General features: G+C 42.0%; 2 protein-coding genes across 3 annotated transcripts; both read left to right on the forward strand.

Annotated features, from left to right (window-relative positions):
• Positions 1-34: 34 nt before the first annotated feature.
• Positions 35-2,616, forward strand: cbx3a (chromobox homolog 3a (HP1 gamma homolog, Drosophila)). Of its 2 annotated transcripts, XM_076112755.1 has the most exons (6): positions 42-181; positions 259-324; positions 1,050-1,203; positions 1,392-1,548; positions 1,696-1,790; positions 1,995-2,616. In XM_076112755.1, coding segments are annotated over exons 2-6 (534 nt in total). In that variant the 5' UTR covers positions 42-181; positions 259-323; the 3' UTR covers positions 2,122-2,616. The 2 variants fall into 2 exon arrangements, with proteins under 2 accessions (XP_075968869.1, XP_075968870.1); XM_076112754.1 differs by lacking the exon at positions 259-324 and having other exon boundaries at positions 35-181.
• A 4,429-nt stretch (positions 2,617-7,045) lies between these two features.
• Positions 7,046-9,333, forward strand: snx10a (sorting nexin 10a). Its single transcript, XM_076112696.1, is given in 8 exon segments — positions 7,046-7,084; positions 7,277-7,363; positions 7,448-7,548; positions 7,688-7,786; positions 7,972-8,166; positions 8,271-8,334; positions 8,336-8,433; positions 9,330-9,333. Coding segments are annotated over 8 exon segments (687 nt in total).
• The last annotated feature ends 6,135 nt before the right edge of the window (positions 9,334-15,468 follow it).

Below are 15,468 nucleotides of genomic sequence, written 5' to 3' on the forward strand. Positions count from 1 at the left end.
GAATAACCAGCGACCAGGCGCAAACGCAAAAAAACAAAGCGCGTTTCCCTTCTCGGCTTCCGTAGAAGACCCACGACTGCGTTAGCTTTTGCCGCCTGCTGCACTGCTGCATACAAGATAAAGGGAAAGCTGACCGCGTGGTTAGAAGACATTACTGAAACAGCTCCTCTTTGTTTTAAAGGTGCGTATGCAAAAAGTAATTCATTTCATACAATGTTAATGCCAACATCTGTCGTAATTTTTAATCGTTTGATCTAGGCAAGCAAACGATAGCTTTCTTTTGCAACTTGGACCTTGTGGCAGGAAACGCAGTTTACGCAGAAAGTAAGCCATAACGTTACGTTACCTCAACAACTATACTATTTAAGCCTGGCTACATGAGTACACTGTTAGTGTATGCTAAGCGCACTGCAATGCTATGGCTAAGTTACAAGAATATTAGCTAACAGCTAAGCTAGCGAAAAGTAGACGTTTGTATTTCAGGATTTTGTTGCCTCCTTGGGCCTTGTAGCATTTTTACCCTGGCGAGTTTGGAATTAATCGTAATTTGCTTATTGAAAATGTTAACTTAAGTTGTTTCTTGACACCACTTTTCGTAATCGATGCTTGCTTTTCTCAAGACAAAGTAAAGTCAAATAAATGTTCTCTACCACCCGGGCCTAAAATAGTCTAACCAAGCTAGAGTTAGTTAGCTCGTAGGCTAACCTACATACCGTTATGTTGTGATGTGGCTAGCTTCGCATATTCTTTTGCACAACGCGTAGATGACTTGGTTGGTAACTTAGCATTACTAATAGTATGTATGTGTACGTGTTTCTTTTCATATAAGCTACTTGATACTTCTTAGTTATAATAACAAAAGTTTTTACCACAATATGGTTTACGGCCCCTTGATCTATGGATGAGTTGGAGCTTGTTAGTCTCGCCATTCTTCCTTTCAACTTACTGTGGTTAAGAGCAGTAGCTCTATGCATGTGCCATGTGAATTATTGGGATGGCGTTGCAAGATAATTTTAAACAATTGAAGTTCTCACACTCTTTGTTTTTAGTGCACAACATGGGCAAGAAGCAGAATACCAAGGGCAAGAAAGATGCAATGGACACACAGGAGGAGCCTGAGGAGTTTGTGGTGGAAAAAGTACTTGACCAACGTATTGCCAATGGAAAAGTTGAATTCTTCCTGAAGTGGAAAGGATTTACAGAGTAAGTTGCCTGGGACACCGGCTTCCCTGGTATGGGGTTGTGCTATGCGTTTGCCCACAGTTACATTTTTAGTTGCACGAATAAGCTGCCCGTTCTGCATTGAAGCTTATTCAATTCATTGTCTGCATCTGAATGCATTCAAAGTGAAGGTGTGCATATGGTAACCCCCTCCATCCCTGCTGATTTAGGGCCGACAATACCTGGGAGCCAGAGGATAACCTGGATTGTCCAGAGCTGATCTCAGCATTTTTAGAAGCACAGAAGAACGTTAAGGAGAAGCCTGCGCCTGTGAAGCGGAAGGCATCAACAGATGAGCCGGAGACGGAAGCCAAGAAGAAAGATGTGGTGAGTTAACTTACCATGCCGGTCCAACCCACATTTTACCTGAGACACAACAGAAATGATCTGTTGATTACCTTGGGTGTCGCATGTAAACATTAACTTGTTTAGACCACCCATAAATTCTCATAATACTTGTTGTCGTCCACTTAGGCTGAGAAACCACGAGGCTTCGCTAGGAATCTCGACCCAGAACGGATCATTGGCGCAACAGACAGCAGCGGGGAGTTGATGTTCTTGATGAAATGGTGAGTAGAGAAGAAATTAGCCCTCTTTATGTGCACTGCTCAAACTGTAATCATTTTTTCACTTGAATCATTAAATGGTCCCTTCTGTAAATCCCTTTATTACTAGGGATATACTCTGGCTTTATGTCCCCCAGAGATGATTCGAGTAAACAAGAGTCCACAGTTGCCATAATGTTTGTCTCCCCCTTTGTCCTCCTTCTTTAGGAAAGACTCAGATGAAGCTGATTTGGTCCCAGCCCGTGAGGCCAATACTCGCTGCCCTCAGGTGGTCATTTCCTTCTATGAGGAGAGATTGACATGGCATTCCTGTCCAGAGGATGAGGCTCAGTAATACCGTCCTCTGGTCCCCCTGCAGTCCCTTCACACCCGTTTCCTCAGGACTGAGTTTTCGTCTCTGGCTTGCCTTTTAGTTTTAGCCGTCTTAGTTATTTTTGAAGATGTTTCAGCCCTCGCGTTGTATGGCTGTCAAGGAGAGCTAAGTTGTTGTATATATTAGCTGAACTGATTGTAAGGGAGCAGCAGCAGCAGCAGCAGGTGGTGGTGTAATGAAAGAAGTCTTCCGGTATCATATAATGATTGATGTGATGGCAGTTTAGAAAATATATTCTTTGATCGAACCCAGCACCGCTCGTATTCAAACCTGGTCAAATTTTGTATATTCTAAATGGTACTTTGTTCTGTGACGGTGTCAGCCACCTCTTCTTTATCAATCTCCTGTTCTTTTTGTTTTCTACACTAGTGCTATTGTTTTGTTCTAAAAGTGCATTTTGTATACTCTGTCTGTAAATATTATTTGAAGTTCTAATAAAGGTTTTATGTGACCAAATTCTTCTGCTTATTTGTTATGGTGGCAATGAAATATGTCTAAAATACATATGTAGATTTAGCTATAAAAGTTGGATTTTTACAACTTGATTTGTTTTTAGTTAAGATGATTGGTTGAAAACTAGACTAATTAGAGCTTGTGTGTTGATGGTAGTGTTTGAAACATGGAACTGGGTTTATGATTTGGTTAAGCTTTCAAGTTAAACATTTTGTTATAGTCTTGTATTCATCACTGTGGTGGGAACACCGTGACCCAGCACTATGAAAGCTATAGAGATGAGAATATATCCTGTTAAAACGGACAGTGTATACTGTACTTTAACTTCTCTACCTGATTTTGAGGCTAATATGTGGTTAATAAGTACTTTTACTCGTATACAGTCCCTCAGCACAGTTTTTAGCAACAACACTTTTATTCTCCTACATGCAGCCCTTACTCACCAGTTCATTTGTACACAAAGAAAATGAGAAGCTCAATAATCACGAGGCCAGTCCCTCTTCGCTTACTTCAAAATTTAAAAAAAAGATTCTAAATGCAAGACTTTTCTTATTTTGTGACTATCTTTTCATTGTGGCATTGCCACTTTTAACTGAGTAAATATTTTCAACCGTCTGCCAATCTGTGGTGACACTCTAATATCATTAAAGCTCAGCTCTACCTTTATTAAACAGCTGAGTTCAGCAGTGATGGGTCTCTCTCGGGCCATGTCGCCAGATGGCAGGACTACCTCTGCAGCAGCGTGGAGAACAGTCTCATGACTGGCATTAGGGTACGGGACATGGACTTTGGGCCTTTTGTGCTTTAGTGTAGATTAAGTTTCTGTGGAAATAAGAGTTTTTGGTTTCTGTAGAAAAATCCCTCATGACGCTTCCCTAAACAGACAAAGTACATTAGACTTCATCAAAAAATGCTGATTAGGAATTTGCTTTTACTTTCTTCCTGATACAAAGACCCTACTAGAAATGAATCCTTTCAGGAAAAATGTATTAATTCCCACATCAAAGTGGACTTACAGTGGCAAACAGACAGTTTTATACAATATTTAGCAAATTAAGTCAATGGGACATCTTAAATTTGTAACACCTTGATTAAGTCGAACCTCTTATCAATTCAGCACAGTCATCACTTACGTGCTAATCTCAGATGATCACATAACAGTTTATAACTACACATGACATCTCTACAGCACATGATGGTTGTCTATAGTCCAGATCACAGAGCAGTTCCCTGAGTCAGCATTTTTTTCTTCAGAATTTTAGGAATTGCATTTATTAGCTATAACCAGACAACTGGATTATCTAGAGAGACTGAAATACTTTATCTGCTGACTTGTCCAAAGGTAAAGAACCCTTTATATGCAAATGAGCAGAAGATAGCCCCCCCCCCCCCTTTTTTTTAAAACTATCACCAGAGGTAGAAGAAGTTTAGGCCACATCTCACAAATTATGTTCCACTCCTGGGCTGGATAGGATGTTGGAATAGGACTCCAAAGACTTTGGTAAGTTATGTTTTTCTTAAATCTAAACTGTAATTTGAGGCAATATGTGCTCAAAGTGCGATATTATTCTTTCCATCGTGATTGTGATCTGGGGTATGGCCTGGAATTTACATTGATTTGGGATTGTTTTGGGTAAGGAGAGCAACATTGCTGTTGTCAGACTTGATGATATAGTAAAAGTGACTCTTATATTTTAAATATTTGATGCTTTGCCAATGTGAGAGAATGCTGAATTGAGAGTGAAACTGAAAATCCTGAATAACAATAGAATGTTCCTGAATAAGCTTTGGACCTTTTGAATCTATACTGTGTTGCAGTTACCTCTTTTTGCAATAGGACATGCAGCAAACTACTCCAGCAACGAGGGCAATCTGCAAAAAATCACCATGCATTTCTAAATCTCGTGCAGGGTCGTCGCATTCCCTTTCTTGTATTGTGGATGACCGGAGCTACACTCTTTTAATATGTATTTATAGGCTAATCAGGCATGGGCAGTAAAGAGTTTTTGTCACTGTCATAACTTTCTCTTCTGTTATGGTCGGTTGTGAATATCATTGTTGGGTGTCGCTCAGTGGAGAATTGAACTAGAAGAAGATAAGGTTAAAGGTCACCATATTGTTTTAGTAATAAAAATGTCCTTTTGGATTCCACATGAACTTATATAATAATATAATGTAAAATGATGGATTCTGCTGGCTCCTAGAAACCAGAAATAAAATCTGCAAGTAGGTCCTTGAAATTTTTACATTTTCTTTTATTCCGTTAAATGTTTAGATAGTCTGTTTTATTTTATTTTTAGAGACTTCTCCACACTGCCCATAATACAAGTATGGTTGACCAAACAGTCTTCAAATAGCCAATACCCTGCCCCTATATAATATATAATATATATAGTATAATTGAAAAAAATACTGGAATCATAATGTGTAAATGTATATTTGGATAACAATTCCTCCAGGTTGCTAAAACTCCCAAATCCACAGAAAAAAACACAGGACATAAACAAGTCTGCAATTATTTTTTTTTAATTGAAATTTTATAAGGAAAAAAAACTGAATGAACAACAGAGAGACATTTTCTTTTGTTCTGAGATAGACAAAGATCTGGTTTCGTTGTACACTTGTTAGTGGGCAAGGCTTAAGGCTTGAGTTCAAGGCTTATTTTTGGTTTCCGGTTTAGATTGGCAAAATAAAAAAGAAAGCTTTAAATCCTCAATGCCTTTAGTACTTATTGCCTATCAATATGATGGTGAATTTATTATCTGAGGTCAAATCCAGTTTTATTGATATTATCTGAGGTTTTAAGCGGTTGTTCACCAGTCTGTTACTTTCAACCACATCAATGGTATCACCTCCTCCCACCAGGTGATACCATTTAAGACTGATCACCAAAGAATTAGGGACAGGTGCGCATTGAGGACACAGCCCGTTTCATTAAGAGGGCTGATATTGGTTGTCGGTGTGGCAGAGTTTTTTTTTTTCACGACAATTTATTTTGTGTCTATTTTGTAACGATATGGACTGTAAAGGACTGAAAACACGTGACCAAGCACCGAGTCAGAGGTCGCACTGAGTGTTTTGTATTAGCAGCAGTAGTTCAGTTCAGGCAGTGCTGAGCCTCAAGCCATCCCACTGAGCTGCCCCCGTTTGCCCTGAAACACCGGATTACTGCACGGACAGTGAACACGGGAAAGGTAGGCTGAAATCTGAATGTTTGTTTTGTAGACATTTATTGTAGTTCTGGCAGAATCTGCTATTCTCCCAAAGGCAGTTGAAACGTTGGAGCTTCATTGCATCATAATCTAACTGGCAAGATGTTTAATACAAGTATCCATTTAAATCCATATATATTTTTATAGTCATGTTTTGAATGGATTGGTAGTTACTCATTGGCTATTTAGTTTAGTTTTATATGACAGTATATTAATATGGCATCACCTTAATTTGTATTTAATATACATAGCCTGCCTGGGTTCTGTAGAGATGCTGTTATAAACTTTACAGGTGTGTAGATGAGATCATAAAAGATGGCAGTGTTACTATCATGAACAATACCATGCAGTCAATAGGACCTCCTTATAGGGTAGGTCCAATTAGTGTGAGTGGCCTATGATTTCATGTAATGTTTTCAGAATGTCAGTATGGATCAAAGTCACTCTGAGGTCACCTCGGGACTTTGTTTGTAGGATACTTATTGATTTGATTTGCTCTGCTTGGACTTGGTACTTGTGAATGACTTGTCTCATTGAGGTGTCTATAGGGGCAGATGATCTCCTTAAGACAAGCCTGTCATGTGAGGGGGACACTGTTGTAGTATCTTACGGAAAAGCTGCATGCCACGGTTGAACATCCATGCAGTCACTTGTCTAACAAGAAAATGGTGTTTCAGCAAATTTGCTTTGTGTGAAAATTTTGCAACTTATTTTTTACACTTTAATCAGAATAGCTATAGTTATTTGGTGACTGGGCAAATAGCTGGGATTGCCTGTATTTCTTCCTGTTGTGGCACAGAACAGGATTTCTTTTGTTTCAAAATCTTTTGGTGTGTGTGTTTCCGTATTAAAGTGTTTTGGGTCAAGATTTCCCCTTAAGCTAAATCCTCTTTGCCCTTTGCTCCCCTTCAACCTATCCGTTTCAAATGTTTGCAATTTGAGTCCTTAAAGTATTAATCACCAGCCAAAACCGATCTAGCATTGAAAACAAAGGACTATTGGCATTAATTAGTGCATTCAATGTTTTACTGTTCTCTATTGTTTGTGCTGTCTTCATGAACATGTAACATTTAACAGAAATCACCTTTTTTATTTACTGTTTTCACATGGGTCATGACAGGTAATTGTAAGCTAGTTTTGTGCTAACATAAGTTTGAACAGATCACTTTCAATACTATCTTTTTCCCCCCCTCTATCTCTGGCAGGTCTTTGTACCAACAATGGACGGTATGCTGCACAATCTGTCCGTCTGTCAAAAAGTAAGTGGTCAAGAATGTGCCTCACGTTCTTGTCTATTTGTGCAGTCACAACTGATTTGACATTTTGATCATGTCCCAAAATTAAGGCCCGGTGGAAAATGGTGTTGCTGAAACGCATCTTGTGTTTTTAATTTTAATACTTGTGAATCTTTGCAACTCTTTGTCATTTAATGTGATCCTGGAAATTTGCAGGAGTTTATCAGTGTTTGTGTTCGGGAGCCGAGGCTTCTTAAAGATGACCTGTGGCAAACGCACGTCGACTACGAGATCTGTATACAAGTGAGAATTGTTTTTTTTGGGGGGTGGGTCGGGGGGAATTTTGACTTTGTACTAAGTCTATTGAATTGCTGTCTCTCCTTGCAGACCAATAGCATGTGCTTTCGAAAGAAGACTTCCTATGTTAGACGGTGTTACAGTGAGTTTGTTTGGCTGCGTCATTGTCTGGAACAGAATGCTCTAATCATGTATGTTCACAAGTTTGTACCTCAGATTCTTATAATTTATTTACATGTTGGCTTTAATCAGTTTGATGCCCATTGTATCTGACTTAAATAAGCATGCAGTAAGTTTTCCCTAAGTGCTTTTTCTTTGCTCTCTGTCCAGGGAGTTGCCCAAGTTGCCGCCCTGGAATCCCTTCTTCAGCCTGAAGAACACAGAGCAGGTCACACAGAGGATGAAGGGCTTCCAGGAGTTTTTAGAAAGGTGAGTTGCACCTAGTGGTACCCATTCACACCCCAGTCTCTTCACAAGGCTGTTAACCATTAATCTGCTAAAAGCAAGAGCGCTATTAGACCCTGAGGGTGACCTTGATCTGCACTATTTCAACTATTTTCAAATGTCTACATTCACTCTTTGAAATTGTGCCATTAAAATCCTTCCTTCTCCAGTGTTCTTCACGCGCCTTTTTTGTTATCGGACAGTCGACTCCATCTGTTCCTCCAGTCAGACCTGAGCGTCACAAAGATGGCAAGGTGTGCTGTTGGTAAGACCAGGTACACAGTGGCTGAAGCCATTCAGCGATCCAGCAGCGGTTGCATCAGCAGATTGGTGGACCAGGCCACCTGTGACTCTGACTGTGAAAGGTACGAGCTTTGACAAAATAGTTGCATGTTTTAAAAAAAAATAAATAAATAGTTTTCAATCTCTGATGCTGAATTGACCTCTTATGCCTTTCCTCCCACTGCAGCACTTCTTCGTCAGGCTTGGGACTAAGCGTGGACACTGAAGTGCGAGGAAGCCCCATCTCCTTCCTAGAGTTCTGACAGAGACCCAGAGCTGTTCAGCTGTCTTCAGAACTCCTTACCACACTCATTGCGCCCTGACACACAGCAGTTGTGCTTAATTAACCGGTTTGTGATACTACATGACGCTATTGCTTTCCCTAGTTAACTTCCAAAGATTGAAAAATGTTATTTTACATTTTTGTTAACTTTATTATTCCCCTTTGGATATTTGTTTTAATAATTTGCTTTAGTTTTCTCTTTAAAGCATTATCATGGTAATTTAAATTGGTTTGCTTGAAAAAAATGTTTTAAGAAAATGTAGAGTAAACATTTAAAAATGGGGATTTCTTAAATATTTACAATGTATATATTTTTATCTTCCCTGAAACTGTACTGATGTTAGCAAGGGATGAACTTTAAATTGTAGACTGGATTTTTAGAAAAATATTTCAATGCTTTTATGATTTGTAAAAGCATGAATAAATTGTCATTTTTGAAATATTATCTGTGTTTTTCGTATATACTATTGAATTTGGTCAGCACTTACTTTTCTTGGACCTTGAAATGGAACTGAATTCAATGAAACAGTCCTGCTTTTTTGTAAAAGCCCAGTAGAGGGAGTGTAGACATCACAGGACCTCAAACTACTGTGTAAATGCGGTACGGGGATGTAAGTCTATAATGCTTGATTTACACTGTAGCTGTGTGCTGATCATTGGTGTAATTTTAAAGTTATCTTTATGCCTACACTTTCAACAAAAGCGAACATTACAACCTTGGACGAAGGCAAGATTTACTGCAGGGTTGTTAAGATTGGTGTATCCAACAAACTGGGTGTATCTAACAAATTCTTCCAGTTGTAGTGCCCTTTGCTGCTCTCGACAAGCTGGAATCTTGCTATTGTAGGTGTCAAATGCTATCTATCAAGTGTGTGTTAGATTGTAAACATCTTCCATGTTGAGATTGAGTAGAAAGAGGCCCATTGCTGGTCACATTTCATCCCTGTGTCACTTTTGTCCCAGGTGAGATGGTCTAATTAAAGGAGGACAGCAAATTAATTTAACTATTACCGACTCTTGGGAATCACCCGCAAGAAACAAGACTGCTTCAAACTGTCTCTGTGTGTGTTACAGGGAAGGGGGCAGTGCAAGAGTGCAGGACAGCCCTGTAAATTGAAAGCTGATGAAAGAAGCGAAGGCTCATTAAAAAAGACAGCAGCTGTCCTTACACACCCCTCCCTCCGCCCAAGTGCTGGACTGACATGGACCGGCCCAATGGTAAACCCGGCCTGTCCCAGTCTCTGTCCTCTGCTCTCCTTCCCCTGGATGGTACTGTCTCCCTGTGCGCACAGGCCATAATGAAGCTGTCAGTGACTTCACACACCAGCCACTGAGCTGTATTCATCTGCCGAACACCGACCCAGAGACATAGACACACACACTCACACTCACTCACACACTGACAGCTGTGAGCACAAATACGCACAAACATATTCTGTATACACTGGTGGGAAAGCTGTGGATGAATGAACACTTTCTCTCCCGAGTCCCACTGGTTTGTGGTTTGAACTCTCCATCTCCGTTAAGGTTTGACCTTATCAACGTACCCCATGACAGCCATACAGCACGACACACGCACATAAACACACATTAACTGTTTGGTTCGCAGCCAGTCAATTTTCTGTCAAAAGGCAATGAAATCTCAAGTGGTGGCATCTTGTGTTTTTTTTTTTTTTTGTGTGTGCATGCACGCATCTGCCTTTTTGTAGCGGAGAACGTCTAGCATTTGGATATTGAGTATTCAAGGAACATGTCTATTTCAGCTCTGTAATTTATAACTCAATTTCCAGTGTGCATTGATGCGCTTCATACCTCCAAAACACCAAACAAAGCCCAAACCCAAAATTGTATTTCAAAGCAATTAGGGTGTCCACTGAGTTGTGAATGGCCCACGTTGTGGTGGCTCTGGGCCCGTGTGATATTTTTAATTGTTAATTTTCTGTCACATTAGTCAACTTCGGTGCCTCTGGACAGGTGACCGAGCTCCTGTAGGCAACACATAAAATGACACAGAACATCTGTTTTTTGATGCAGCATAGTGGATGGTGTTTTTATGACCAGGGGGGGGAAAGGTTCCGCTGTACGTGACGAGTTAAATGACGAGACGGTATATCATATTTACAGCGGTTTAATGGTAGGAATCTTTCTAATGCTTTTCAGTATGTGTGGTGGCTGTCAATATTAGTATTCGTTTATGAGTCTAAATTATTAGCTCATTTAGACTTTCACCTGAAGCCACCACAGGGAATGGCTTCACCTCCTTGACCTTACAAAAGCCAACAATGGCAAAATCTATACGAGCAATTATTTTGTGTGACTCTCTGCCCCTGCACTTATTTTTGCTCCCATAGTCTTTCCACCTCTCTTCCTCTTCACTCTTTAATTCCCTCTCTCTCTCAGCCCTCATCATCTCTCAGAAGACTAAGTTAATTAGCTGTTCTCTTTTGTAGTTTTTTTTTTTGCTGACGCTGCAGGTCCCGGCTCACTGTATCTCGGCTGTCTAATTGTTGAGGAAGGAGGCCTGGGTCTCGACCTTGCAGCCGGCTCCCCTTCCTATCTACTCTCTTTTGCGCCGCGCGACGGGAGGGGTCAAAGGTGACGGCTTGCATTGTATCTGTGATTATTACCTCTAAAGTGCTATTGCATAGAGCATCATTAAAAGTCGATGCATCTCCCTCTTCCCCACCATCACACGGCTAAAACACACACACACTCATTTCGCACGCACTCCGCACATCGCCAGCCATTTAACAGCTAAAATACGACCCGATGCGCAGATAAATGTCACAGGGCCATCTATCTGCGAGTGTTAAAAGTCGGCTAATGGAGATGACATATTAGCGGCCCAAATGACGGCCATAAAAACTCCCACCATACCTTGCAGCGCCGCCCGGCCGCTGTGACTGCAATAGGATACGGCACTGTGCCGCAACTATGCGTCTGCAGAAAGACGGAGAGGAATGGAGGGTGATGTCATATCTAGATGGAGTTCTTTTGATTCAATATATTCTGCGGCTGTCAGGCCTTTGAAGCAATGATTGGGGGAATAACGACTCTAAGACAGATGGGGCATATTTACTGAGGGCCACAGTGTAATGCAGTATCACACGCACTCTACATAACACTTCTGATGTAATGCTAATGACCTCTCACCTTTGACCTCTCACGGAGTAGTCGGTCAGAAAATATGAACCAGTGAACGACTGTGTGTGTGTGTGTGTGTGTGTGTGTGTCAACAGCATACTGCCACTACAATCAATACCACGCTCCAATCCTACTTGAAGATCCTCCACAGGTATGCGTTCACCTCCTTTCCTCCCTCATCCCTCCTATCTCTTTATTAATTACCCTTCTCTATCCATGCGTGTCTTTCTCTCTCTGAGTGAATGGAGCAGTTGTAATTGCTTCTCTCTGGAGCAGTTAGAAGCGGCACAAAGGAACCGTATAGAAACCACATTTGCATTCAAGATGAGCTGAGATGGAGAGGAGGGAGGGAGCACTGCCCTCCTGCCCTATACTGAGCAGCACCACTTACCCGTCTTTCTCTCTCTCCTTCTCTCTCTCCTTCTCTCCCTCCTTCTCTCCCTCATTCTCTCATCTATTGTCTCCCTCTTTCCATCCCTCCCTCCACCTTATCTACTCCCACCACCCCCAGCTCCTCCCTTTAGCAGCATGGCTCCCCTTGCATTGTCTTTCCAGAGAGTTCCAAGGTCGACGGGAGCTTGCTCATCAGAGCAGGGTATTGTACACTTAGTGCTGCTATGGACGAGCTAATTTGTGCGTGCGAGTGTGTGCATAATCCTTGATGCGTGTGTCTGTGCGTGTCTGTGCATGTGTCTGTGCATGTCCCAAGGCCTGCATATGTGAGCATATATGTGAAGAAATATCTGGTTGTGTGTGTGTGTGGTAAAAGGGGTGAAGGAGGGGAGGCTGTAATTATAACTCATAAGCTCAGAATTGCAATTTTTATAACCACCAATATCTCAGCACCTCTTAGACCTGCGCCATCACTCACACTCACCCCTGTGGAGTGCGCACACACACACACACACACACACACACACGCACACAAAACTCCAGAGGGCTCTTCTTTTCCAGCTTGATAAGCATTTCTCGTTTGTTTAGAGTTTTGATCAATACAGTTAAAACGCCAAACCAACCATAATTAGGTCTGAGATGGCTCCAACTGTGACTGAATAGGCTTCATCTAGGGAGGTGCTCACCATTATCATCATCACTCTATATGTGTGTATGTGTGTGTGTGATCACAGCGTGATCTAATAGAATTGACAAAGTGCACATCGGGACGTAGATTAAAGGAGAACTCAGAGCTATAGGTTGATTTTAGCAGGTGATGGAGTTGCCCATCCACCGGGCTTTCACTCACCTCCATCTTCATTCCCATAATCATTTAGACAACCTTTACAATGCATCTCTGCCAGCAGGTTCATCTCAATATGTTATAGGCGTCCTCAATCATTTTTTATTGGTTTATTTACTCAGAACGATACATAGATGGAGACCAGAGAGATCATAAATTGTCCACAATTACCGTTATACACAGTGAAGTGACTCTCCTTTGTTCTATAATGCAGGGTGAACACCTTTGCAAAATCCATTTTAGACAGTAAAGAAAGACTGCTTCAGGTACTTGGTGCACATTAACTCTCCCATCCACTACGTTTATCCCTCATTAATAGTAGACTAAACCTTAGAGGAGCTCCCTGTATATCATTTTTGTGCCCAAAAATGTTAAAGTCCCCATCTGCATAAGCGTTATCCTTTTATCACCTGTGACTTCTAGTTTCTGCATCATAATGCAATTTCATTTTTGTATAAAATTCAGATTGGAATGGACTGAAATTCTTTAAGGGCTGCAAGTAACGTGACTACTCTTTCAACCTGCAACTTGTAGATGGTATTTCTACCTCTTCCTGCTCTTTAAAAAAAGAAGAAGACACTAAGAGAAATGTGTCTAAGGGCAGATGACAGTGCCAAGGCTTATGTCAACATAAGCTGTTTTAGTTGAACCCGTCCCTTTAAAGACAGGGCACAGTGAGACGACGTCTCAATTCTGATCACAGCCAACAAAGAGCTTAATATGGTGTGTGGCAGAATGTGTGTGTGTGTGTGTGTGTGTGTGTTTGGAGGGTTGCACGGTTGCACAGGTGTGTGAGAGAGACAGAGAGAGAGAGAGACCCAGACTGCCACAGTTTGGGGGGATAATTTCAAAGTAGTGGCGTATATTGTGCATGTGTATGCGTCTACAAGCAATCTGTGTGTCTATGTGTGTGTGAGTACGTGTGTGTGTGTATGCCGGGGACGCGAGGCGGGAGGAGGATTTAGACCCATCATAAAGGAATTCTCCCCCCCAGCCCGTAGCTCATCCCGACACTTTTATGCCTTTTTATTTTCAGGCCCATTGCAGCCAAGCCCAGAGATGTGATTTATACTGCCTGGCAGCATGGGCACTGCAGCAAGAAAGACAGATGGAAGGAGAGGAGAGGAGGGGGGGGGGAGGAGAGGGGTTACCAGGGAGTTGCCGAGGGAAAGAAGGGAAAGGGTGTGTGTGCGGGGTGGGGGGGGTAATAAAAAAAGGAGAGATGAGGAGGAGGGTCAGAATAGAAAGAGGAAAGACAAAAGTGAGGGGTTGAGAAAGGCAAAAGGAGAGAAAGGGAAAAAAAATCTCCTTGATTTTGTGTCGAAGAGTGCTCCCCTCATCTCCTTCTTCTCCCCGCTTCCTCTCTGCCATCTTCACCTCTACATCTCTCTCTCTCTCTCTCTCTCTCTCTCTCTCTCTCTCTCTCTCTCTCTCTCTAATGAGTTATTGGCCTTGTCTGACTCAGGACGAGAAGCCCCATCTTTCCACCAAACTGGCGCCCTGACAGCCTAAATCACCCCCTGCTTCCCCAACCCTCCCCCCCTCCCCCATTCCTCTATTTCTCTCCCCCCCCCCCCCCCCCCCCCCCCTTCAGGCGACTGGGACACTCCTGCTCCTCCTCTCCTCCTCCTGTTTGCCTCACGCCTGCCTGAGGTGTGTGAAATCTTCATGCTGCTCCCATTGATTGGGATGGGAGGTATTGGGAGTGGGGGTAAGGCGTTTGACGGGCTCAGGTCTGAGGCTATGAGGAAGACGAGGAGGCCGCCGCCCACAAAGAGACAGCTCACTTACAGGGAACATGGAGGGGGTGGAGGCGGGTGCAGGAGATGACGAGACAGAGGTGGCAGGGTTGTGAAATGGGAGGCTGGTGAAAGCCATGGAAGGAAAGATGGCGATCTTGATGTTGCATTCAGGTGCATGCTCTGGATGTGTGTCTGTGTGTGTGTGTCTCTGACACCTGCCAGCCAGTGTGGTGGTTGTGCTGTCTCTGTGCTGTAACATCTCTCTCTGTCACCCAGCCGCCTGAGAGAAGATGAGCTGTCATGCCGACTGTCATTCATCCATCACAAAAGACAGCACACACACACACACAAACACTTTCTCCCTTGGATACCAAGCTAAACATACTTTTTCTGATTTCATCTAAATTTCCACTTTGATAAAAACACTTCTTTGGTCTCTGTCGATACATTTTTCTCTTCCACATCTGTTTCCGTCTCTATTCACAACCATAACTGTCACAGAAGCATTTTAGAGAAGGAATTGCCTCTAAAATTCCGCTCTAAATGAGAGCAGGGACAGCTGAAATGCCTTTGGTTTATTACCTCATTAATCTGTGGTTATTTCGCCCAGAGATTTGAAATTTGATACTGAGCGCTCATATCTGTCTGATTTCATATATCCTGTGTAATTTCGAAAGAGAAATGCCCTGCTATCGAAAGCAGAGGGGCACATTGGCATAATCTACTCTGCAACTAGGGTCAGTTGTAACATCAGTTGGGGTTAATTGTAACAATCATAAAAAGTGCTCATTTTCTAATTAAATTGTAATTACTTTTGTCATTAATTTTAATGGGGTCATTAATAATGTCTCACCAACAGAATCACGCATGCTGAATGCATGTGTGTTTTGAGAAAGCAAATATGGATGAATATATGTGTGTCTCTAGAGCTAAAATAGGAACAGCATGACACCAAATTAGAATCTCAGTCTCGGGTAAC

The sequence above is a fragment of the Anarhichas minor genome, unplaced genomic scaffold (assembly GCF_050575085.1).
Source record: "Anarhichas minor isolate MPS153535 unplaced genomic scaffold, ASM5057508v1 ptg000051l, whole genome shotgun sequence".
Lineage (NCBI taxonomy): Eukaryota > Metazoa > Chordata > Actinopteri > Perciformes > Anarhichadidae > Anarhichas > Anarhichas minor.